At 35.0% G+C, this 27,272-nt stretch overlaps 1 protein-coding gene across 4 annotated transcripts in view; it reads right to left on the bottom strand.

Annotated features, from left to right (window-relative positions):
* The window catches only part of TBC1D32 (TBC1 domain family member 32), a 200,187-nt gene that overhangs the window by 160,540 nt on the left and 12,375 nt on the right, over positions 1-27,272 (bottom strand). For 3 of the 4 annotated variants that reach the window (XM_019418223.2, XM_019418222.2, XM_019418225.2), the window contains exons 4-10: positions 20,107-20,284; positions 7,960-8,028; positions 5,612-5,737; positions 2,762-2,840; positions 2,531-2,634; positions 2,377-2,438; positions 1,640-1,784 (exon numbers count right to left, since the gene is read on the bottom strand). In XM_019418223.2, coding sequence (XP_019273768.2) covers positions 1,640-1,784; positions 2,377-2,438; positions 2,531-2,634; positions 2,762-2,840; positions 5,612-5,737; positions 7,960-8,028; positions 20,107-20,284 — 763 coding nt within the window. The remainder of the gene's footprint in view (positions 1-1,639; positions 1,785-2,376; positions 2,439-2,530; positions 2,635-2,761; positions 2,841-5,611; positions 5,738-7,959; positions 8,029-20,106; positions 20,285-27,272) is intronic. The other variant, XM_019418224.2, reaches the window with a different exon arrangement.

Below are 27,272 nucleotides of genomic sequence, written 5' to 3'. Positions count from 1 at the left end.
TAAACCAAATCTTCTCTATCCACTCATTAGTTGATGGACATTTGGGCTCTTTCCATAATTTGGCTATTGTTGAAAGCACTGCTATAAACATTGGGGTACATGTGCCCCTATGAATCAGCACTCCTACTTTTGACTAAGTTCTGAAAAGAAATCCTCATAGTGCATCCCTTAGACCAGAGTCACTACACTACATTCCCAGGCCAAGTTCAGCTGCCACCTGATTTGGTACATAAAAGTTTTATTGGAATAGTTACATCCATTCATTTATATATTGCCTAAGGATGCTTTGGGGTTACAACAGAATTGAATAGGTGCAGGGACAGTACAGTCCACAAAACCAAAAATTTATTGTCTGTCCCTTTAGAAAGTCTGCCAACCTCTGACTTAGATGAGTGGAGGATAATGTAATGAATTTTCATTAATACTAGAACACAGGAGCTAATTTTTATATATATATATATAATTTTCTGTTGGTTAGTGTTTCTGTGATCTGCTGCATACTCTTGAGAATCAAGTACTGACAATAAAATATGTTAAGTGAAAAAATGTATTAACAGAATAAGATTTGTTAAAGATCTAAACCAATAAATTTAAAAGTGTATATAATGTAACTACATAAACCAAAATCTTAATAGTTATCCCTGTGTTGTAGAAATTCAATATGTGCTTTTACATATTTTGTATACTTTCTATAATAAAGGTATAATTTGATAACTAAAAATTAAGAATAAAGTGTCAGATGTAAGGCATAAAGGGTTCAAGTTAATTAAATTGAGCAAACACTTATCAAAGACATACTTTATAAGCCAGGTAAGGGCTAAGCTCTGGACAGAACTGTTTGGGTTAATTGCATTACACAGTTTACATAACAAAAGGCAAAACAAAAATAAAAATTAGCCATCAACTAAGTAATGTGCAACTTGTATGGAGCAGTAAATAAACATGTTGCTCCTCATCATGGCAAGTCGCGGCCCCATCCCTTTCCCTTCACCACAGCAACAAATACATAATGCCTGGCAGACAAACTTAGAGGGACAAAGATGTGAGAATAATAAGCCAACACTGCTGCAGCTACTGCCAGACAGACAACTCATTCCACAGCAGATGAGGGAGGTAACAGTACAAGGATCTTTAAAATTAATTTCAGTTGCAGAATAGTGATGAGCTCCACTGGAAATCACCAGCATTCAGGCATTAAACATTCTCCAAATTGCAGGTTCAGGAGGAAGCAAATGAAAGGAGGTATGTCTGAAAATATCCTAAGTCAGAGAACAATGAACACTGAACTCATGTTCTACCACATCTGCTTAAAAAATCTGAAGTTTTTAGACTAAAAAAAGAACAGATTTTAGATAGGTCATTCAGGTTAAAAGAGTCAAATGAATTATCATTTAAAATCCTATTTTGGCTCTGTCACTTTCTAGGTAAACAATCTTAAATTACTTCTCCATACTTCAGTTGCCACATCTGTAAAATGGGGTAGTAATACCATATATCTCACAAATTGTTATAAGAGTTAAGTGAGTTAACATGTAAAAGTGATTAGAACTCTTATAAATAGTAAAAACTGGAATGTTAGTTATTCTTTGACACAATACAGCAATGCACTAAAAAGTAGACATATTCCATTTTTCCTTACCATCCACTTTTTGAACCACACAGCTTTGGTATCAACCAATGCAAAAAAGTAGATCGGATCCAAAATCTTTTGTGAGACAAGATGGCCCTGATCATGTTTAACGGATAATAAGGACAAAGTATTCTCCACAATCTCTTCCATATACCTTAAAGTTTGGGAATAAAACAGTTTTAGAAAAAAAAACAAATGCTATTACACACACACACACACACACACACACACACAGGGTGATATATTTTCTATTCATGGAATAATAAAGTGAAAATTTTTAGAAAAAAACTTTTTCTTATGTTTTAGCAAATGGGATTCACACCCAATTTTTTTCCTGTTTTTTAAAAAACTTTTGTTTCTACTTCAACACTGGCTCTCCAAACTTAACTTTCCTTTTTAGACTCAACAGTTGGCTCTTACAACCTTATTAAAACTTTTAGAACTGAAAGGAAAAAATTTAAAGAACACTTAAGGAACTTGTCCAAAGTAGCAAAGACTAATAATAAAAGAATTGGAAACAAGGCTATATCATCCTCATTCAGATTTTTTGTAATAAATAAATGGTGTAAAATGGTATTTGCAAAGAGCCATTCATATAGCTAAGCACAAAATATGAAAAGCTAAACTTTATTAATCCCTCCCCAATTACATAAGTCAATTAAGACTGTCTCTATTCTTTCTCCTTGTAATGCACAAGGGACAGTAACACTCCTATATTTCATATTGACATAAATTAGGGGACTTACTTTTCTGGGTGACGAATCCAGAAAGATGGAGCCTCTTTCTGATATTCATTTAGAAGACGAACCTGAAAAGCAGTATGTAACAATTCTCAAAAAATTAGAATTCTTAAATATAGAACTATTTAAACAAAAATAAAAGCATATAGCAAGTGAATACCTTTTTAAGTAAGCAGATCACATTAGGATTACTTATATCTATACCAGTTGACAGAGTAGGAATATGATTTTCTCTAGAAAGAAAGTATAACTTCAAATATTTAGCTGAAAAGAAAAATTAAAAATATATTAATCATCATGCATTTGCAGTGTTTTCTGAAAAGTTATTTCCTATCCACTTTCTTAAGCACAAATAAAGGAAAATGCCTTTTAAAAAATCGAATAAACATACCTAAGCTTGTATAAATTTCCTTGGTCATATGTAATGGTGAAAGAGTAAATGTCTGTGCATAGAATTTTAAAATCCGGTCCTATGAAAATGAAAAGATTTGTATCAGAGATTCTTATAATAGAATGGAGATGAAAAAAACACTTTTCACACAGTGAAAAACTTAGAAAATAAATAGAAACCTTTCAGAAATCTGAGTAGGAATGTACCTTTAAGTAAAAACACAATCTTATGTTGGTCAGTAAAAAGTAAAATACATGGATGGAGAAAGAGTGAGGTTTGATAGAGTAAGGTACAATGTTCAGACAACAGCAGGAGTACTAAATGGTTAAAGACAACAACAACAACAATCACAACAACAACCATTCTCCTTTCCAAATCCAACATTTGCTGGTTTGTTTTTTTTTTTTTTTTAATTGCTTACATGGGTAGTTTCAGTAATTAGACATTTAGGACTCTGATATTTTGCCTATCTCCAAGAAAAGTATTATTTAACACATTTTCAAAATATACATTAGAACTTAAAGTAGAAATTATCACAAGGTAAATGAATTAAATGATAATAGATGTAGCTAGAAAAGTACTTGGCCCTAGTAGGTACTTTAAAATAATAGCTATCATTTTAATTATGCCAACTTTAATACTGTGATGAAATTAATCCTAATAGTGAAATTCAATGTCCCATTACATAAAAACATAAAATTTCCTCAAGTGTTCTAGTCTGGGGGTGGGAGGGATGGGGGGGAATGACCTTGCCTATATCAAATGTTAGGATAATTTACTTTTTTAAAAAAAAGGTTACCCAAATGACTAAAGTCTCTAATAGCCCAAAGGAATTCCTACTGAACACAGGATATTAAATACTTTGGAAAGTTTATTTTTATAATTGCAGCAACTGATAAGTATCTGTCACACTTTTAAAACACTATAGGCTTCACTAAATTACATGGAAGAGTCCTTTAGAGTAGGAAATGAAGAAACAGAATCAAAGAATCCAATCAAGAGTTTGGATCAAGCATAAATTCAAAATGAAAAGAATGCCATGCCTTACTTTCTACTCCAAAATGACTGGTTCTATTACCATCTCCCCTCTATAACAACTTCTTCCAATTTTAAGTATCGACAACACTCTTGTGAATAATCTGTAATAGCTAAACAAAACCACTTATATTGACCCATTAGGATATTCATGGTTTATAAAATTATTATGTAATTTTTTAAATAATTAAAGGAAATTTGCCTGACCACTATTCTTTGTTAAGAAAAAATACACAGAAATTAACAATTTCATTTCCTTTTAGAAAGCCTTGAAATGTTAAAAGTGACCCTGAAAAGTCTTTTTCCCTTCTGAAGTTCTTGGATCATTGAATTTTTACAGAAGTCTGCATCATCTAGTGTCAGTAAAGCTGAACTACATCTGGGTATTAGGTAATTGGAACACGTTTTCCCCCCTTATAAAAATCAACAAACCACTTCTGTTTCCAAACCACTCCTGTTTACCAGTATAATTATATCTTCATTGATGGAAGAGTATGATTTTCAACAGATAAATGTATTGAGTTTTTTTTTTTTTTAATAACTGCTTACTGTCCCACTCCTCTAGTAGAATGTAAGTTCTATGAAGGCGGAGACTAATGTCTTGGTCAGTGTGTTTCCAGCATCTAGATTAGAATGCTGCACATTGTTGGTAATCAATATGTATCTGTTGAACAGCTAGTACATTTTAACCCTTATGCTAATATCTTTAATTTTGTACAAAACACCATAATAATTTTAAAGCAAAATTTTTCTTCACTGATACATCAATTAAGAAAAAGACCCTCTAAACCTACTTTGCATTTAAATGTGATATGGGATATAGCCGGATTTTTTAAGATTTTATTATTTTTTTAAGTAATCTCTACACCCAGTGTGGGCCTCGAACTTACCACCCCAAGATCAAGAGTTGCATGCTATACTGACTTAGCCAGCCAAGTGCCCTTAGCAGAATTTTTTAAGTCACATTATCGATATTACCAATAGAACTATACTTTTTAATATGATCTTACTCATGTAATAGCATTTCTGAGAAGTTATAGGAGAATCATTTTTTACATTCAACCATTTCTCTGACTTCATAATTTTATAATTTTTGGAATTTTCTATATTTGCTTTATGATTCATCTCAATTGTCTTCTAAACTTGGCTTTAGTTTTCTTTTCTTTTTAAGCAATTAAGCAATCTCTAAATAAACACTTAAATCCATAAGAAAAATGCTTATGATTCAGTTAGGATAAATTCTGATCATTTTAAATGCAAATTTTCATATGTCATCAATTCTTTCAAAAATGCTTTAAATAATCTTTTAAAATATTTTTCTTAACTCAAAAACAAGACACAAATTGGATATCCCTTTATGAGATAAAACAAAATGCACAAGGTACCTATATTATTATTTGGCAGTGAAATGTGACAGTGATCATTCTAATCATAAAAGAGTTAAGTCAATGCTTTAAAGAAAATCTTCACAACTCAAAAGCTGGAAATGAAATTCCTTGAGTATTAGAGCTACTATTAAAATAGTAATTCCATTTGCTTACAGAATGGTGGGAAAACAAATTTTTAAAAGATTATTTCTATAGAGAGCACCCAGATAGGTGGCTGAGCCAGTTAAGCGCCTGACTTTGGCTCAGGTCATGATCTCTGTGATTTGTGAGTTCAGGCCCACACGGAACTGCCAGTGCAGAGGCTGCTTGGGATTCTCTCCCTCCCTCTCTCTCACTGCACCTCTCCCACTTGCACACACTCGCACTCTTTCTCTCTCCATATAAATAAACTTTAAAAATGTATATGTTTCTATAAGCATTTCCTTACACTAAACACAGGATCAGGATCTGAAAGAGACATTGTCAGTTTTTCACAGAGAGTGGTCCAATTTTCACAATTCAGTACATCAGATGGCGGAGCTGAACATAACATTTGCAAGGCTTCATATCTCACCTATAATTTAAAAGACTTTTATTAATACCCAGCCACTGGAACACTACCAATACTCCAAATATTAAAAATCGAAAAGCAGTCTTATCTAGATAATTGTTTTAAAGAGCCAACTACTGAAAAATCAAAGGTTCTTTTACAAAACAATTTTGAGAACTGGTTTTTTTAAACTAAGTGTTAAACAGGAAAAAAATAGGTTGTTAATTTTACATAAAGCAAAAATTAAAACATAACTGTGTGAGATTCTAGGTCCTATATCTAAGTGAATGAAGAATGGTGGCCGAATCTGAATCATCAGGGCAAGGTTTTCCAATGGCCTTGTTCCACAGACTTCCCTTACTAAAAGTAGACACCCATAGGTGGTCCTATAATTTGGGGGCCTTAATTTAAAAATAGCCTAATATGCCCCTAGTGAAGCATCCCCATTCCAGAATATAGGAACAATTCTCACAAAACAATTTGGACTAGTTTTTGATGCTGTACCACATTTTCCGACCTTCAAACCACTGAGATAGAAAGCAATGTAATGCAAAACTGAATTTCTGTATTGTCACAAAAAGCTTACTTCTTAATCATTCTTCTCAAATATTAATCAGAGTTCCTTCAAAACAGTATGACCCAAAGGACAACAGTGGAAAATAGCCCTTCTCCAATCAGAAATGGAACATGGCTTCTGCCCCACCACTCTCCAATTAGTGAATAATAACTCACTGATTCCAACCCATTCCTCAAAATCTGGTTCTTTCCCCTGCTGAAATAAGTGAAATCTAGTGGTTTAAAAAAGGGGAAGAGGGAGGGGCAGGAGGGAGCAGTAGGGGCCAAGCTTAGGAAACCAGACCCTTTAAATCAGGGTATCAAGTTTTACGTGAAAAAGAATATACACGCACTTAAAAGTGTCTATATATTCATATGAAAGAACTCCTAAATACAACTGTATTTGTAATAGGGATTGGGGGACTTAGGAATGATTTCAGAAACTTTAATTTTTCCTTTTCAGTTAATTTTTAGGACAAAATCCCATTAAGAATTTACTACTAGAGGCACGTGGGTGACTCAGTCGGTTGAGCATCCGACTTCGGCTCAGGTCATGATCTCATGGTCTGTGAGTTCGAGCCCTGCGTCGGGCTCCATGCTGACAGCTCGGAGCCTGGAGCCTGCTTTGGATTCTGTGTCTCCCTCTCACTCTGCCCCTCCCCTGCTCATGTTCTGTCTCTCTCTCTGTCAAAAATACACAAACATTTAAAAAAAAATTTTTTTAAAGAACTTACTACTAGCAGAAGCATAATAAATGTTTCTGAACAAGTATAAATTTCCAAGTAATCCACTTAAACTGAAGACAATAAGATGTTATAGAAAAGTTGAGACTCATTTCTAATATCTTTTGAAACATTTACTAGGAATCTAGAAACTAAACCAGAGGTGAAATGCTAAAAATTATTATGTGATTAAAAAAAAAAAACATCAGTGGGAGTAAATCCTAACTATTCATTTAGTTTAATATGAAAAGTTGACTATTTTCTATTTCATACTGACTTAACAAAATAATACTTGATAAATAGTAATTTATATAGTCTTAAAATATAAACAGGCACAATTCAATAGAACTGCTTCTTAAAAATCCCTTTTCCGGGGCACCTGGGTGGCTCAGTTGGTTGAGTGTCCGACTTCAGTTCAGGTCATGATCTCACGGTCTGTGGGTTTGAGCCCCATGTAGGGCTCTGTGCTGACAGCTCAGAGCCTAGAGCTTGCTTCCAATTCTGTCTCTCCCTCTCCCTGCCCCTCCCCCACTTTCAGTCTCCCTCTCTCTCTCAAAAACTAAACATTAAAATCCTTTTTCTAATCAATGAACACGTGTGAAAGTTGCTCACATTTTCTAGAAGTAGAAGGAACATTAAATGAAGATAGTTTTTCCTCAAAGAAATCACTAAAATATTACACACAAAGCAACAGTGAAAGAACAATTTGGGGGACAACTACTTATAACTTTATCCCTTTAAAACTGAAACTAGATGTAAAAATTTCCTCCTACAAACCATGAAAATTCTCTGAGAGCCTCCCTTACTCTGTGACCTCTTATTTCAAGACTGGAAAGTCTAGCAGGGTTATCAGTCTAGGAGCATCATGATAATAAACACTTATCCTCAAGAGAAACAGTCTAGCTGAGACTGAATATATTATATATATTATATATCTGACTAAACTTGATAGCTACCCTTTAAACTTACCTCTTTAGGTTGCCCAGGCTCCAACTGGTCTAAAATCAATTGTAATTTTCCTTGACAAAATTTGTAACTCTGTAACACAATTGACAAAACATTCATTTAGTAGACTTTTAGAAGTACTGCTATAAATTATTTTTTAATATAACTCCAAGCACAAAATGCATTCTGAGCAAGAAAAGGGGGTGATCTATTCTGACTTGGCAGAAAACTTGGAATTTGTTTCCCAAGGCATTTAAATGGGAACTGAATGTCTCAGGAGAACAGTGTACTACACGTATCTGAAAATTATTATTTGCTGAGCAACTTCAATGTGTAGAACATAAGATTCAAAAGATGTAAAGCCAAGATGTTTTGTGCCCAGAAATGTGAAATGAATGAAACAGTAAGATAAAACAAGAAGGCACTGCTAGTACCCTAGGCATAGCTACAATGCTGCTTGAATATTTTGGTTCCTTTGCTTTCCTGTACTTTCCTTAAGCCTTTCTCCAGGCCTCCTTTTTGGTGAAAAATTCCTGAGGTAAAAGTCTCCATCTAGAAAAAAGTTTATAATAGACCATAAGCTATGTTGGAAAAGGAAAGGGTCTTTTTCTTGATGAAGGCAGTTTAAATATGACTAATACCTAAAATAATCATCTAAAAATAAAACTGCCATTAAAATTATAGCTGTCATTTATTATCTTTTATGTAACAAGCCCTATATGATATAAATTCACAATGACTGAAACAGGAGAAATATGAAAACCAAGGTTGAATAACTTTTCCAAGTCCAAAGTTATCAGAACTCAGATTCCCATCCACATTTTTGCTATCTATACTCTTTCTCTTCCAGTTAGGTACATCATGATGACTCAAATTTTTATCAGTTACTTCATCTCCAAAGTTATATATAATTATCCTTTCAACATCTCCACTTGAATGTCTAATAAGCATCTCAAACTTAACATGTCCAAGACAGAATATTTTATTCCAAACCTGCTCCTTCCTGAAACTTCTCCATCCTCCTAAACCAGATTTTGTACTTAGATCAAAACTAGGAGTCGGGGCACCTGGGTGGCTCAGTGGGTTGAGCAACCGACTCTTGATTTCAGCTCAGGTCATGATCCCAGAGCCATGGGATCATGCCCCGCATAGGGCTCTACACTTAGTGTGGAGCCTGCTTAAGATTCTCTCTCTTTCCCTCTGTCTCCCTCTGCCCCTCTCCCCAACTCATGCTCAGGCTCTTTCTATACAATTAAAAAAAAAAATGTATGTTAAAAATAGGAATCAATCTTGGCTCTTCACTTTCTCACTTCCTATATCCAATATTATTAAGTTCCAAAAGATAATCCCCAAGTTTCACAAACCTTAACACCAACTACCCCACACAACTCCCCTGCTAAAACCTTAAATCAAAGCACCATCGACTCTAGCCTAGACCACTTCAGTTCATCCTAACCAGTCTCCTTGCTTTGACTCATCCCATCCTACGCCACACCACCATCCCTTCTCTAGCAACAGTCAGATGGAGCTTTTCAAAGTTATACATCAAATCCATTAATCTCCCTTATTTCAACCTCACAAAAAGACCTCTCACATTATTCAGAATATAGGGAATTTACTTACATGATCTGGGCCCCTGATTCTTTAATACACGGTTATACAATTCTTCCCTCTGCCAGTCAGGCTTCAGTCTCACTGGCCTTTTTTCTCCATTTCTGGAAGATGCCATCCATGCTCACTTTAGCCTAAGAACCTTTACCAAAGTGAGTCTTCCCACAATGCTACATGGTCCCTAACAATACAGGGTACATAACCACTTTATTAAAAAAAAAAAAAAACCGTAACAGACCAATACTTCATTTCTTAAAGAGGTTGCTGAGTTTTCTTCCTTTCTAAAAGTATATAGTTCAGCTGTGAAGAACTCTGATACATGCTTTTTAAAAGCACTATATATTAAATAGATCTTTAATTTTGAATTTTTGTATTACAATTAAAATACTAAAATTTATGAATAATAATTACCAATGATAAACGTTAAGTATATGAATGTAGCAGTCTCACCAAATGAAAAAAAGATAACATAGAATATCTAAAATAGTATTTATATAAGCGTAAGTGCTAATATGCATTTGTGATACATAATGCATATATGTACTTTCAACAGTATATATACACATGCGTATAAGTGTCTAAAATATATGTAAAGTATATGTGTATATATATACTCATTCTACTCTATTGCTAGAAAAACTCCCCCCCCCTTCACCTAGCCCTTTTGCCTCTCTTATAAACTTTATTTCTTCTGATCTGTCTACTTCCATCATGACTTTTACCAGATTATCTATGTCTAAAATGTCTTGCTGTCCAACTTACTAAAAAGAACTACAATTTCAAGGACATGAATCTTAATTGGATAGATGAAGTTTAAACCCCAGCTCAAACTAGTTATATGACTCTGGAGTCTTAAACCTCATCCTCAGTTTTCACATCTACCTCCCAGCATCACTGTAAGAATTAAATGGGAAAATTGTAAAGTCTTTTGCTTTATTGTTATAAAATTTTTAACCGAAGTAAATTTCCTGTTTCTCAAGAAATTTTTTTTGAAAAATTTTTAATGTTTATTTATTTTTGAGAGACAGAGCACAAGCAGGGAAGGGGCAGAGAGAGAGGGAGACACAGAATCCAAAGCAGGCCCCAGGCTCTGAGCTGTCCACACAGAAGCTGATGCAGGGCTCGAACCCACAAACTGTGAGATCGTGACCGAAGTCAGATGCTAAACCACTGAGTCCCCCAGGTGCCCCTCTCAGGAAATTTTCTATGAAAAAATATAAAATAACTGACTCTACCTACCAACTACCTACTCAAGATCAAAAAATCTAAAGATATATTTCATTGATTTTCATAGATTCCCATTCTAATCTAGTCCCTTTTTCAATATAGAGGCATGCTCTACAACAACCCTGATAAATGGGGAGCCAGACATTTTTTGAACATTCTCAACTACAGTGAGTTCATATTTGGGGAAGCAACCAATATTATGTCAAAGTAGCAGTCAAAAAGGGTAATTACATAGACCTTAACAAAATTCATTTACTTAAATGCTCTCCATGACAAAGCCTTTGTTTCCAATCTTCTGTGCAATACTCCAAACAAGCAACCCTTAGTCTCTGAAAATGGTTTTGCCTTTTATTTAACAAAATGATTAAGGCTAATCAACATGATGATCCCTCAAAGTACCTCCTCTTTCCCCCAATATTATTCTGTGGTGAGTTAGCCAAATTAAAAGATCTTTTCTTAGCCCTCATGATAGACTTCCCTCTTGCAGCAAATTACCATCACTTCCACCTTGAAATTCATCCCCCTCCTTAAATTCCCTCTAGCCTTCATTACAGCTAGTTACCATCACTTCCACCTTGAAATTCACCCCACCCCCACCCCCGCAAGTTCCTACCCAGTGCATTGTGGTTTGGCGCCTTCTGGTCTGTCCCACCTTTTGGTTTCTCCTGGCCCTCTGAAACTGTTTTTCCTAGGGTCTCGCCTATTTTAGGTGGCTTCCATAGGAATTAAACAGAGATGACTCATACTGTGTTATCCCCAACTTTTCTTGAGTCCTGCATTTTCAACACTTGTTACACCATTGAGATACCTTACTGGTACTTGAAATTCAAAATCTTTAAAAATAAATGAAAGTGAACTTCCATATTCTTCTCCACACCTAAACCTCCTTTCTAATCCCAGGCATGGTTTATGACACCCCATGGTCTTGTAGCCACTTTGGCTTGAAATCATAGCAAGACTTTTGACTCTATACCCACTCTGCACTACCCTCCTGCCCAAAACACTTGAATAACCAAGTTTAATGATCCTATGTCTGTAATTCTCACATCAGTCACTATTTATTCCTACAAAGCCTCCATAGTTCAGGCCTTCTTCAGCTTTCTTACCCATTCATGCCCTTCTGCACATAACTCAAGTAAATCTCCCGAACACATTTTTCTGTTCAGAAACTTAAAATGATTTCCTTTTACTTACAAAACAATCCAGTTTATCCTTTGAATGCATTCATTTATTCCTTAAATATTTATTTGGCATCTACTATGTTTCAGATACCTATTATGTACCAGGCACTTGAATTTTATAGCTAGGAGCAATAATTAAGATCTAATCCTTGCTCCATAATTTGGCCTTAACCTACCCTTTCCATTTACTCCTCACAAACTCTTTGTTTAAACTCTTCACATAAACTACAGGTTCCCCAATACGCCATTCTTTGTTGATTGAGAGCTTTTGTCCATTCCCTTGTCTAAAATACTTTCCTCTATTGCTCTGATATTCTTAGTTACAAGGATTCTTCTTTAGATTTCCTAGGACACATTATTTCTACCTTACAACTCTGTTATTTGTGTACATATCCTCTTCATCTCAAGTAAGCTCCTTGAAGACATAATGTGTATATAATTAATCTTTTCACTTTTGCAGTGCCTATTACAAAATATTACACAAAGTATATGCTCAATACATATTTGTTGGGTTGAAGTCCCTCAATTCTACCATACTTGCCTTTTCTCCCAGGTTATAATACAAATTCAAAAAGCACAGACTTGGGGCACCTGGCTGACTCAAAGGGTGGAGTGTGCAACTCTCCATCTTGGGGTTGTGGGTTCAAGCCCCGCATTGAGTGTAGAGATTGCTTAAAAATAATAAAATCTTGGGGCACCTGGGTGGCTTAACTGGTTAAGCATCTGGCTCTTTGACTCAGCACAGGTCATGATCTCGATTCATGAGTTTGAGCCCTAAGTCGGGCTCTGTACTAACAGCTCAAAGCCTGCTTAGGATCATTTCTCTCCCCTCTCTGCCCCTCTCCCACTCATTCTCTCCCCCCTCCCCTTTCTTTCTCAAAATAAATAAATTTAAAAAGAAATAAAACAAAAAAATAAAATCTTTTTTTTAAAAAAAAAGCATAGACTTTAATAGTTATTTGATTGGAGCTGCCTCATCAATTTACTACCCCTTTATCACTTAATTATGAATTCTGTTAATTATCTTAAATATAGTACATACTGGGGCACCTGGGTGGCTCAGTCAGTTAAGTGTCCAACTTCAGCTCAGGTCATGATCTCGCAGTTTGTGGGTTCAAGTCCCAAGTCCGGCTTTGTGCTGACAGCTCAGAGCCCGGAACCTGCTCCAGATTCCGTGTCTCCCTCTCTCTCTCTCTCTCTCTCTCTCTCTGTCCTTCCCTGCTTGCACTCTGTCTCTGTCTCTCTCAAAAATAAACATTTAAAAATTTTTGGAAAAAAAAGAAAAAAACATAGTATATACTACTCTTTAAAAATGCTATTTAAGCAATGAAAACTTTTGTTACACTGGACATCAGAATGAGCCTAATATTTGCCTTAAAGGTTACCCTTTTGTTTTTTTAAGGTAGCTGTGTGTTATTGTGCATCAGTGAATGAACATCAATTGCGATAGCAACCAACTAATAACTTTGTTAACTGGAGCAAAGTAGATAGTGTGTCCCATTTAATACCAATTTGTTAAGATTTTTCAGCTGTTGCAGATATTTCTTAGATTGAAAATTCCTGGGGTGAGTAGTATCGGCCCACTTGATTTGTAGAGCAACATATCTGTTGGCAGTATCAATATGGGTAGACACCTTCCAAAAGGAAGTTTCTTCCCCAACATATTTACATATGTTAAAGCATAAACTACACAATCATTTCTGGCACAGTCTAAGGAGAAAGAGCAAGAAATAAGATCGATAATCTAAGATTTGGTCCTCTGTATAATCATATAGATCCTAATTAAAGGTATTTATATGCTAAAATAAGATTGGGATAGATTTCTTTCAATTGAAATTTACTAAAGATTGCAAAAATTAATCATTCTGTAATTTTTTTGCTAACAGTTATAATTAATTACAACATATACTAAAGAATATTCACATTATTCAATGACTACACTTAAATAAAATCAAACTACCCTCAAAATTAATGTACCCTAGAAGTCTCCAAATGTTTGGCTTGTAAACTGTATAAACCACTAAAATACAAGCAAAGACAGACAACATTACTGTGGTCTGAACAATATAACTATTGGAAATAAGAAATATATAACTATCAAACCTAATGATATTTCAGGCTTTAATATGTCTAAATGCACAATTTCTCTATTTTTAATTTTAAAAGTCACCCAATGATGATAAATAGGACAACAGCAAACATTTAGTTCTTATGCCAGGTTGTGCTGAAAATGCTTTACATACATTAAGTCCACAAAGCAAACCTATAAGGTAGGTTCTATTACTATCTCCACTGTAACAGATAAGAAAACCGAGGCACCGAGAGAAGAAACCAAGGTCTACAATTCATCAATGGCAGAGCAAAACTTTATTTCAGACTGGTTTGTCTCCAAGATTCAGAATGACTTAGTTTCCTATAGAATAGCTTTTTCAAATTTTAGTGCTTCTAAAACTTTTTAAATTATGCGCCTGCCTTTCATTATGCTTTAAATATGGAGCAAAGTTACTAATTCAAAACAAAAGCAATGCTTTAAAAACATTTCCAAGTGAAAAATGTTCCTTAATTTCCTATGTTTTATGGTTTAACAAAAACAGCTTTCACTTTAAAAGTGCTGCCATTGAGAGGTAATAACAAAAATCTATTAATATTTTAAAGTATAAAGAAACTTTAGATATTCATCAAGAAGATACTTAGCACTGTTAATCAAAGAAATTAGTTTTTCTGGTGTCAGACTGTCTCAAGAGATAACTATTAGGCAAGCAAGCAAGTTCACACCTGCACCTGCCCAAACCTCCCCAGCAATCCACCTGCCTCCAACCTAAAATGAAGCAGCTGCATTATCAATGCTACCATCTTCCTGTTCTCTAGTTTCAGCTACCTTTCCCTTTCATTTCTGCTTTTAAGACTTTAGGCTCCTATCTTTTTCTGCTTATAAAACAAGAATAATCAAAATCTTATGAATTGAGGGCAACTAGAGATGGAAGAACTTGTGAAGTGCAGTTTGGGCTGTGTATTTCCTCCTGTTCTCTGGCTGATGTTGCTGAAAAAGAGGAGTCTTACAAGACTCCGTAGCATGAAATCCTCAAAAGCAGAATTCCTCACCAAAAAGAGCACTGTAAAAGCTTTGAAGACTGTAGGAGAGGCCAGAAAATGGGTTGAACTCAAAATACTCTAAGGTTTGAGAAGTCCGGATAAAACATACATTAGGGTCCTTGAAAGCAAATACTCTCAAAGACAGAAGAGAGACCATCCACCCAATAAAGGGAAAAAGCTACACAAAAAATCTTACTGGAAAAATTCAAAGCCTAGCACAAGATGGAGTTCAGACTGTTCCCAGGAGGTGGTTCAAGCACAAAGTTGAAGGAATAGTATCTCCTTTTCTATGAATTAAAAAACAGGAAAGACCAGCCCTGGCCTTTGTGTAAGAGGTGAAGACAGGTGAACTAGCAGGGATAGAGGCCCTAATACAGTAGTTTCCTATTGCCGATTTAAAAATTACCATAATCTTAGGGACTCAAAAGAACAATGCATTTATTATCTTACAGTTCTGGAAGTCACAAATCTAAAACACATCAGCAGGGTTGTGTTGCTTCTGGAGGCTCTGGGGCAGAATTCATTTCCTTACCTTTTCCAGCCTCTAAAGATTGCCTGCAGTTTTCCTTAGCTCATAGGCTTCCTTCTATCCTCAAAGCCAACAACCACCTCACTCCAGCCTCTATTTCAACCCACACAGTACCTTCCCTGACTCTGACCCTCCTGAGGCTCTCCTATACAGATGGCTGTGATTGATTATATTTGACTCTCCTTGATGAGGATAGTCTTCCCAGCTGAAGATCCTTAATTTAATCACATTAACAAAGACCCTTGGGCCATGTAAGCTAATATATTCACAGGTTTGGGGGATTCAGACGTGGATATCTTCAAGGGGTCCTTTAAACTGCCTACCATAGATACCAAGGATGGGTTTCAAACACAGCCTGTCTTGAAAGCAAATAAACAGTAAATGCCTTAAGTAGGTTCACATTATGCAAGGGCAACAGGTTAATGCTATCCTAAACTCACCTCCTCCACACAGTGTACACCTTGAGGTTCCTTTGGAACATAATTAAATAGTTTGCACACTATAAAACAGCAAAATGCCTGTGTTGTACCACACTGAATATGGTTAAGAAAGAAGAAAACAAAACAACTGCACTAGAAAAGGACATGACTTTTAAAAGCTTAATGTATATTAGAGGTAATCCGCTTCCTTCTCAGCTGTAGAAAATGACCCAGAAAAGCTCAGTTAGAAACCATACAGGACCACAGCTGAGACACTGTCTATTTTAGTATGTCTCTGAATGGCATCCACTTCAGCACATCCTTTAAGACATGAAAGCTAACATATATAGAGCAGCAGCAACAGTTCTAAGGACTTGATACACATTAACTCTGTTAACAGTCTCAACAACCATATGAGGTTAAGTGGTATTATCGTTCCCATTTTACAAATGAGAAACACTATGGCACAGGGAAGTTAAGACATTTGTCCAGGGTCACACAGCTAGTAAGTGGTGGAACCAAGATTTGAACTCAAGCAGTCTCCAGGTAGTATAAGCATGGAACAAAGACTTTAGAGGCTGAGAAACCAGGCTTAAATTCACAGTTCACTCCTAACTAGCAATATGAGTTTGGGCAAATTACTTACCTATAACCTTGCCTTTTTTTCCTGTAAAGTTGACTAGTAACACCTATAGTAAAGACAAAGTCAAGTACAGGGACCAATATATGGCAGAAATCTCAATAACAGACAGCTAGTATTATTATTTCTATCTTTCCAACATTACCTTGCTTCTTTCAAGGTTTTCATTACCTTACTTTTTTCAAGGTTTAATCACAATACCAAATCTTTTCAGTGCTCTGTTCAAAATTATAATAAAAACCAATCTCTCTATTTTTTAATATTCTCAAACATACATTAATAGTGTCCAAGGCCAACCATGTCCAAAGATTTTCAATAATAGGTCAGAAATCCATATATAACCAGGCTGCAATTTTAAAAATAATAACAATGAAATAAAGCCTACTCTTCGCAAACTAGAAATTTTCTACTAGTATCAAAACAGCATGGGAATGCAAGCTGGTGCAGCCACTCTGGAAAACAGTACAGAGGTTCCTCAAAAAACTAAAAATAGAACTACCCTATGACCCAGCAATTGCACTACTAGGCATCTATCCGAGGGATACAGGTGTGCTGTTTCAAAGGGACACATGCACCCCCATGTTTATAGCAGCACTATCAACAATAGCCAAAGTATGGAAAGAGCCCAAATGTCCATCGATGGGTGAATGGATAAAAAGATGTGGTGTATATACATATATATATATATATATATATATATATATGTATATACACATATACCCACACACACACACAATGGAGTATTACTCGGCAATCAAAAAGAATGAAATCTTGACATTTGCAACTACGTGGATGGAACTGGAGGGTATTATGCTAAGTGAAATTAGTCAGAGAAAGACAAATATCATATAACTTCACTCACATGAAAACTTTAAGAGACAAAACAGATGACCATAAGGCAAGGGAAACAAAAATAATATAAAAACAGGGAGGGGGACAAAACAGAAGAGACTTATAAATATGGAGAACAAACTGAGGGTTACTGGAGGGGATGTGGGAGGGGGGATGGGCTAAATGGGTAAGGGGCACTAAGGAATCTACTCCTGAAATCATTGTTGCACTATATGCTAACTAATTTGGATGTAAGTTAAAAAAAAAAATAAAATGAAATTATCAAATGAAAAAACAAACAAAAAACCAACAGCAGCATCAGAATTGTTTACTCAATGTTATTCACAGAACAATTCAGATTTTTCTAAGTCCAGAGCAAATAATTTATCAATTTGGAAAGCATTATTACCAACATCAGTATTTATTGGAATGAATGACTGATATATCTTCGGACACCTTTTCAACCCTGAACATATTAATTCAGCCTCTCTTTAGTAATTTACACGTAAGAGAGTCTCCTTTCACTAAGCAAAAGCATACCCACACATCTCCTAGAGTTCTGCCAAACTAAAAGAGCTGTCAGGGTAGTTGTGGCATTCATATCTTTTTTCCAAAAGTCCAGGGATCCCATGCCTTGTTGGTGGACACAGTTCACTTTCAACTCAATTAGAGCTTTCTGAAATAAAGTCATACTCATGGGGCAAACACTTGAAAATGCAGTTATACCCTGTGGACATCCCAAAAGAAGCCATATAAACTTAAAGTCTGATTTGTTCCCAAGAATAAAACCTGAACAAAATAAAAAACAAGAACATCTTTAGAAAGTATGACCCCATTTCTACCAAAGCTTTGAATTTCTTCAAAAACCTACAATTCTAGGACTGGAAATAATTTAGTCTGAACACCTGGACTTCTTAGAACAAATTAAAGATATTCCATTTTATTTTTCTTTCATTGTTCAATTCCAATGTAAACAGATGGTTCATTAAATCAGTAAGAAAGTATGATCCTGTGAGCCCCCAGAGTCCTAAAGTTGGGTTTTCCTATGCTTTTTAATTCCAGAAAGTCCTTGATCTGAAGAAGCAGTTCCATAAACCTACTGAAATAAAACAAAACTAAAATCCCTATAACCCAGTTTCTTCCAAAGAGTACGTCAACAAGGAAATATTAAGGGCTACAATGTGAAGAAAATTCATAATCTTTGCCATTTCCTCCATCATATCAAGAAAACAAACTTGAGGGGCACCTGGGTGGCTCAGTCCATTAAACGTCCGACATTGGCTCAGGTCATGATCTCACAGTTCGTGGGTTTGAGCCTTGTGCATCAGGCTGTGGTGCGCTGATAGGTCAGAGCCTGGGGCCTGCTTTGAATTCTGTGTCCCCCTGTCTCTCTGCCTCTCCCCAACTTATGTTCTCTCTGTCTCAAAAATAAGTAAATAAACTTAAAAAACTAATTAATTAATTAAAAATCTTTAAAAATAAAGAAAACAAACTTGACTTGTAAAATTCAAAACTTAGCACAATCTCTCCTTAGCAGAGCAACTTTTAAGTTCTGCCTTAACTACTTCCAAACATTTTTCCTCCATAAGTGCAGTCTCAACTGTGACCAATATACATACTTTTTCACATTTCACCCCAACTCCCCAAATCCCTTTTTGGCATATAGTTAGGATCTGTTATAGCTATATCCCAACATTAGCACTAATTAGGTGAAAATGTTTCATTAGAAATATCAGGTAGGATTCACAGAAAGGTCAGACCGACTCTACCTGGCCTGAAAGTTTTTGTGGGGAAGTTCATGGTACATGCATAAGGCTTTATTCTAACTAGTTTCCTTTGTCTTCTATTAGGTCTAGTCTAACCAGTGGCCTTTCTGCTAGCTTTGCTCTAGCCAAGTGACAAGGATTCCGATAACCTGGAAAGAGAAAATGTAAAACCTCAAATCTCTTGATGCCAAAAAGAAGCTCATGTTTTAAAACTAACAATTTAGAGCAACTTTCATCTCAGAAGATAAGGGAAATGTTTTATCTCTATATCTTATCTATAATGTAGTTAAACTTTGATTAATAAAAATCAATTGGGAATAAGATGTTTTGTTTAAACCTTAAGCAGATCTTTCAAATGTTATTTTTTGAATCCAAAATCAATTAGTTTATTTCCATACCTCATTAAGATTTGTCTTAGATATAATGTAATCAATCACTGAACATATAATTCTAGAAGATGTTATTTCATGTACTAAATCTTTAAGGTTAGATAAATATATTTTTAAGATTTTAAGATTTTTAAGATTAATTATTTAAGATTAGATAAATCTTAAAACTGGAAAGCGGAAAAAAATCTAGCTAACAAAAAATGTATTGAAGCTACTGATTATTAAATATCATTTCAAGGGGCACCTGGGTGGTTCAGTCGGTTGAGCGTCCGACCTCGGCTCAGGTCATGATCTCACAGCTCATGAGTTCGAGCCCCGCATCGGGCTCCGTGCTGATAGCTCGGAGCCTGGAGCCCACTTCGGATTCTGTATCTCCCTCTCTCTGTCCCTAACCCACTCGCATTCTGTCTCTGTCTCTCTCAAAAATAAACATTAAATAAATAAATAATCATTTCAAGACATAAATGCAAAACAAAACAACACACCTGATTGAAAGATGAATCACTATCAGAGCAATTGTCTGTGCAGTAACTGTTGCTCTTCTCCTTCTGGATTTTTTTCTGACTCTCTTGACTTCGTACCTCATCTTCTTCAAACTTGTTAATCATAGATTCCACCACTACCATCATGATGTTCTTCAGGGAATGCATCATTTCTTTGTATCTTTAAATTCAAAGCAGTCTTGGTAAGAAAAAGACTATTAGCACAAATTAAAACACTCAGCTCAATTAAACTATCTTATTATTTTTTCTGTAAAGTCCCTTTAAAAGCACAATTCTAAAGAAAAAAAATGCAAGTCAGTTTTTCTTAAGGAACAAATGGCACAACAATTCATACAACAGAAATAAAAATTAATAGGAAATCTAAAACATGTGTTATTCCCCAGGTTTCTTCATCTGATTACATGGACCAAGGTAGTAAAATTAACAGAATCTAAGGCAAGATGTTCCAATGGTATGGATACCAGTAATTAGCAACAGTCAACTGTTATTATCATACTATCAAAACAGTCTATTTTACATGTCACTTTTATTCCTTGTTTTATTTCTACCTCTTTCTCTATTTTCCTCCCTTCCTCTATTTTCTTTCTTTCCCTTTTCCCTGTCTATACTTTATATCTATAGGCACCTATAGCCACCATTGAGGCCTAAATAAGAGTTAAGCTATCAGTGGGCCCTTCAAAACAGAGACTAAAAAACCCACTGTCAGTAATGTTAAAAAAGGGATTCCTGAAATAGGTAAGAGTTTGAAATGGATGGCTTCTAAATCCCTTTTAGCTCCATGGGTCTGAAAATCTCAGAAAGAACTTATAAATAAATTTCTCTACTTATTAAGTGCAAACTCTCAAGCATCCACATTAATATTAGATTGAGATGCCCAAAACCCTAGAAATAGAATTTTAGAGCTAGATGAAACTATAAAAAAAAAATCTAATCTAACCCTTTATTTACAAATGAGGAATATGTGACCTGGACCATTGAAATTTCTACATTTAAAACAAAAAAGCCATAAATATTTAAGTAAACATAGTGAATACAATACTAAATTTGCAATCAGAAAACCTGGATTACAATCCTGATGACTTTACATACCAGATTTGTCATCCCAGGTAAGTTTCATTTTCCTCAGTTATAAAATGTGACAAAAAGAATACAATCTAGCTGACCTATTTCACTTAGCTGTAGCAAAACATAAGAGTATGTATCTGAAAGTTCTTTGTAAATATAAAGTATGATACATATATTTATCATTTATCATTTAATAATGAAAATACTTGAGGAAAATAGGCACAGAAACTTCCTCTTTCTTTATATTTCTGGTATATGGGTCATTGTAACTCCACAAATCAAAGGAAGAATAGGTGAGTTATTCTTATATTAAAGGATAAAACCATGCTGGGGGATTTGGATAGAAGACTAAGATTTTAAAGTTTAAAGGAGTTTTACGATCTATTTTAAATTATGATACAAATTACATATTATTCTATACATATTACAAATTATGTAATACAAATTACATAATTCTATACATAACTTAAAATATATTCTCATACATTTAATGATTTAGCAACATAATTTATGTAATATATAACTAGAAGCAAATTTAATATAATACATAGTTATAGATGTATAGATTTTCAAAGCACCAGAAACAGTGAGAAAACACAAAAATATTAAATTAGATGGTAATAATTAGAAACAATATAGGAAGAAAACATGTACAGAAGAGAACTGTTACAGAGGTAAGAAAGAGTCCAGGGAAGATCCAAGTTTGAGGTAAGAGGATACAAAGAGCAAGAAAGAATCCTAAGACACTCATTAGACTAATTGGCAAAGTAGCTATAGGATAACAGAGAAGAGGCTCCAGCTTTCTCCTCTACACATTCTCAGCAGCAAGAAATAGGGACACATAACAATGCCCTGGGAGCAATCAAGACCTATCCATCAAAAGCTGCTCTCTTCTTCCACAGTAAGTGGATTATAGCTGGACACAAGTCTAAACTACAGTCCCCAGACTCCTTTGCAGTTAGGTATAGCCATGTAAACAAGAGAAGTCCTGTCCCCTTAAAAATTACAATATGGTAATTTAATGAAGACATATAAAAGTAAAATCTCAATGATGTATAAGGTAAGATTATGGGTAAGTAAAATCCACAGAAAATCTTTAAGTTTCATTTTAGACATGTTTCCTCCAGACCTGTTTGAAAATACCAACATGAATTCTGCAAGAAGTATCAGCAAACTGTCCAGAGAAAAAAATAAGAATAATTCTTTTCTTTTTATTGTTTTTAAAAATTTTAAGTAATCTCTCCACCAACATGGGGCTCGAACTCACAACCAAGAACTAGAATCACATGCTCTACCAACTGAGCCAGCCAGGCACCCCAAGAATAATAATTCTTAAAATTTAAACATCAAAAACAAACAAAAAAGCTAGAGAGCCAGACCCTAAATATCAAATGAACTATATACTTAAATAGTAGCCACTGCCATTTTGAAAAAGCCAAAGAAAAACAAACACAGGATGGACTATGAACACTATTAAGAAGCCTCATCAATACTCCAAGAAGTAAAAATAAGAAAAAGTTCTAAGAGGTAATGAATAAAAACCACATCAATTAACCCTGAAAATTTTACATGGTGAGTAGTTCTTACATATATGAGGAACCGATGATAGACCCTACAAATGAATTCTTTATTCTATAAAACTCTATTTAAAAAATAAATATCGGGGCACCTGGGTGGCTCAGTTGGTTGACTGTCTGACTCTTGGTTTTCAGCTCAGATCATGATCCCGGGGTCGTAGGACTGAGCCCTGCGTAGGGCTCTGCACTAAGCATGGAGCCTGCTTAATATTCTCTCATTCTCTCTCTCTCTCTCTCTCTCTCTCTCTCTCTCTCTCCCTCTCCCTCTCCCTCTCCCTCTCTCCCATTTGTGCTCTCTCTCAAATAAAAATAAATATCAAAATGTTTAAGAAAATAATCTGTAATTATTACAGTAAAAATGCTGTTAATAAAAGTACTGTTGACTAATCATTAGTCCTAGGTAATTTCTGAAGAATCTCTCACACACACACACACATACACAAGAAAGAAAAGAAAAGAGAGGAAGGAAGGAAGGAAGGAAGGAAGGAAGGAAGGAAGGAAGGAAGGAAAGGAGGAAAGAAAGAAAGAAAGAAAGAAAGAAAGAAAGAAAGAAAGAAAATAATACTCTGCACAACTGAAAATCTTTCATCTATGGTTCACAAAGCAGAAGACAAACATTCATTAAGATATTTAACATCTTTATGAGGTAATTATTATTGTTTTAATTTTTACACATGGATGAACTAAAACACAAGAAAATTAAATGACTTACCCAGAGATAAAAAAATAATTTCCTAATAGTCCCATATAAAACTTTGCTTTTAATATGAAAATTCTTTCATTCTCTAATAAAATATTTTAATACTCCTTTTAGAATAAGTTTTATAGTACTAACAGAAATAGATTATTAGAAATTATATTATCCAAAAATGAAGATGACTCTAGTGTTTGTTTTTTCTGCAAATCAAGAATTAGGAAATCTTGATCTGAATGGCTTTTACTTAATATATCTTAGTGCTTTGAACTTTATTAATTTATTGATAGGCATACACTGTTGCTTTGTTCAATAACAGATTTGTTTAGGTAATATAATCAGTTGTCACAAAGAGAAAGAGGTCCTGTCCAATGTCATAAAGAGTTTAACTATTTAAAAATAAATCATATTTAATGCTTTAAAATACAATAGGTAACATAAGCTCAAGTACATAATACAGTTTTTGTAATACTGGAAAGATGAGCCACATTCTAAGCTTCCATATCTGCCTTCAAACCGCAATAGGAAGTAAGGCCCAGCATGGAGAGAAACCAGATTGCCAACAGCTCCTAGACACATCACATACATCCAAGCCCAGAGACTAGAATTAACAAAGCAAATGTCATATGTCCAAAGCATTACCAAAAATAAATTTGTGGGATCCAAATTTAAAAGATTTTACTATGTATAAAAATTCCATAAAATTTTTATTACAATAAAAAAAATCATTGCCATCTAGCTTCAGAAGGCAATTTTTAATATTACCTAATACACTAGTTACCCTAAGAATTAAAAGCTAAAGAACAGAGCTACAACAAGTATGAATTACGGAGAAACTAGAAGGGGTACCTGGCTGGCCCAGTCAGAAGAGCATCCAACTCTTAATCTTGGGGATGGGCCCCACATTGGTGTAGAGATTACTTAAATAAATAAAACTTAAAAAAATTTTTTTTAAAAGGAAAACCAGAAAACTATTTGTCCATGCTGCCCTTCATAGCCCCAAAGTCTTCTGTTGTGTCACATTTCATGCTAGGGGTAAAGAAAAAAAACAGACCTTCAAATTGTCAATCATATGCCAAGGACTGAAACACTAAAATGTGGAATATCCAAGTAGCTGAGCTTACATATGAGAAGGAAACCCTAAACCATCTTTCATCTCAGTGACTGTTCTGTATTAAATTGCACTTTGAGTAAGAGTTAGGCATTTTGTCATGCTACCCACTACTCAAGAACCCAGAGTGCCTCCCTAATGCCTTTATATCATCCCAGTTACTACTCTATATTAAAATGTACTTTGAGAGTTAGACATTTTGTCATGCTGCCCCCTTCTCAAGAACCCAGAGTGCCTCCTTAATGTCTTTGGTAACCATTTGGCTTCCATTTAAGGTTTCCATTCACCTGGCCAACTTTGAGCCTCACGACCTTTTTAGTCAAAAAGCCATTTCTTTTGGGGGGGGGGGGGGGTTGTTTTTGGTTTTGTTTTTTAAAGTTTATTTATTTTGAGACAGAGACAGAGACAGAGACAGAGACAGAGACAGAGAAAGAGAAAGAGAAAGAGAAAGAGAAAGAGAGAGAGAGAGAGAGAGAGAGCATGTTCGGGAATGGGAGTGGAGCAGAGTGAGAGAGAGACAGAATCCCAAGCAGGCTCTTTACTGTCAGCTCAGTGGCTGAATCAGGACTCGAACTCACAAACCACGAGATCATGACCTGAGCTGAAATCAAGAGTTGGGCTCTTAACCAAGTGAGCCACCCAGGCACCCGAAAAGGCATGGTTTTCAAAACACCAAATCGAACAGAAACTATATGGTTCTCATTCTCTGTCAGAGCAGAAAGGCAGGCAAGCAAGGAACAATACACATGGAGAGCATTAGGGCTGAAGGTCAGACATGTATATACCACACAAATCCTACCCTGAGGAATCTATAATAGATTAGCAGGGAGTCAATAACACAAGTAACTAGAAAAAAAAAAAAAAAACTAGAAAAAAATATGTATGAATTCTTACAGGGCAACATATACCAAAAAGTGGTCCTAAAAGGGAAGTGAGAGAAAGACAAGCTCTACACTGGCCTCCAATATCACACAACTGTACCTCTCTAAGCAAATCACTGAATTTGCCTCTCTGGGCCTGTAAATTAAGGACCTTAGAACAAATAATTTCCAAGGTATTTTCTAGCACTGATATCTTAAAGTTTTATGGAGTTAAAATTGATTTAACAAAAACTGAGCTCATAAGTGACTAACGTACTTTTTTTAGTTTTTCCATGACTACTGTCCAGCTATGCTGCATGACCCCTTATTCAAGGGTTTGTCTCTAGTATCCGTCCTCCCCCTCTTCCACGTAGTATTAGTTTAAAACTCCTCAAGTTTTCACTGTGGGCACATGGTCATCAGTTAGGTATTAAACTTCCCAGTCTCTGTTATAGGTAAGTTGGGCACATGACCATGTTTTAGCCAGTAGAAAGTGAGTAAATAAAGAATCTTGCTTTCTACCCTCCCTTCTCTTGTCCAGGCTGAAATCCTGTTGTGGAGTTAGTGTGGCTGCTCCAACTATGCAGATGAAGGCAATATTCAAGAACAGAGATTGGTAAAATACATATTCTGGACCTAAACTAACCTACCACTTGTTTTTGTAAAGTTTTATTAGAACATACACACACTCTTATTTACATAGTGTCTATGGTTGTATTATTACTGCAACAGCTTGCAAAGCCTAAAATATTTATTATACAGCCTTTTACAGAAAAAGTTGACTAGCTCCTATCCCAGATATGATGGAACAATAGAATAGAAAGAACCTGGGGTCCCTGGATAAAGTCATTCAGAAAATCCACCTACCTTTGCTGCATTCATGTACTTCTAAACTGTTATATAAGAGGAAAAAAAAAGTGCTTTCTTTGAGCCACTGCATTTTGGTGTCTATTTGTGATAACTGTTTAGTATATTCTAACTAACATCCTCTTCCTCCATATTTCCATGTGATCTTTTGCATATATCATGGCACTTACCATCCTGTATTGAAATTACCTATTTCAAATTTATTTTTCAGTCTAATGTTAGACTCCTAAAAACACTATGGATTATTTGGGGGTAGGAGGCATCTTATTTAACAGTATAGCCCCAAGATTTAAAACCTAACATACAGTAGTTACTTATTAAATGCATGTGATATATAATAAGGGAAAAGAAAAAATAATTTACTGCTAAAGTCAGAATTATGTCAAACATCAATAACATAAAATTGATTATAATGGCAAGAAACAATATCATTAATTCATCCAACAAGTACCTATTATATACCTAACATTTGCTGGGCATTTTCAAGGCATTATGGACACAGAAATAGAAAAAATAAAATTATCTACTTTTTGAGAGTTTACATTCTAGTGGGGAGACAATGAAAATGAGCATAAAATAAGCAAATACATATATTATCCCATATTAATCAGTGACGAAAAGTTAAGAAGAAAAAAAAGCAAGGTAAGAAAGAGAAAAAGTAAAAAGGGAAAGGCCATTGTTTTATATAGAGAGATCAGGGAAGGCCTCTCTGGTAAGGAGACATGGAACTGAGACCTTAAAAAAGTAAAGGAGAATTAGAAACAAGCCAAGGATATTCCCTCCCACCACTGCTTTTCAACATCCTATGGGAAGTCCTAGCTAATGAAATAAGACAAGAAAAGTAAAAAGGAAGCAAGATTGGAAAGGAAGAAATAAAACAGTGTTTGTAGATGCCATGATCATCTATGCAGAAAACCTGAAAAAACTGACAATAAAATTCCTAGAATCAAACAATTATAGCAAAGTTGCAGGAT

Source organism: Panthera pardus, unplaced genomic scaffold (genome assembly GCF_024362965.1).
Source record: "Panthera pardus isolate Hobbes unplaced genomic scaffold, ASM2436296v1 HiC_scaffold_17, whole genome shotgun sequence".
NCBI classification, from domain to species: Eukaryota; Metazoa; Chordata; class Mammalia; order Carnivora; family Felidae; genus Panthera; species Panthera pardus.
Note: the sequence above shows the minus strand (reverse complement) of the source record. Positions and strands in the feature narration are given on the sequence as shown.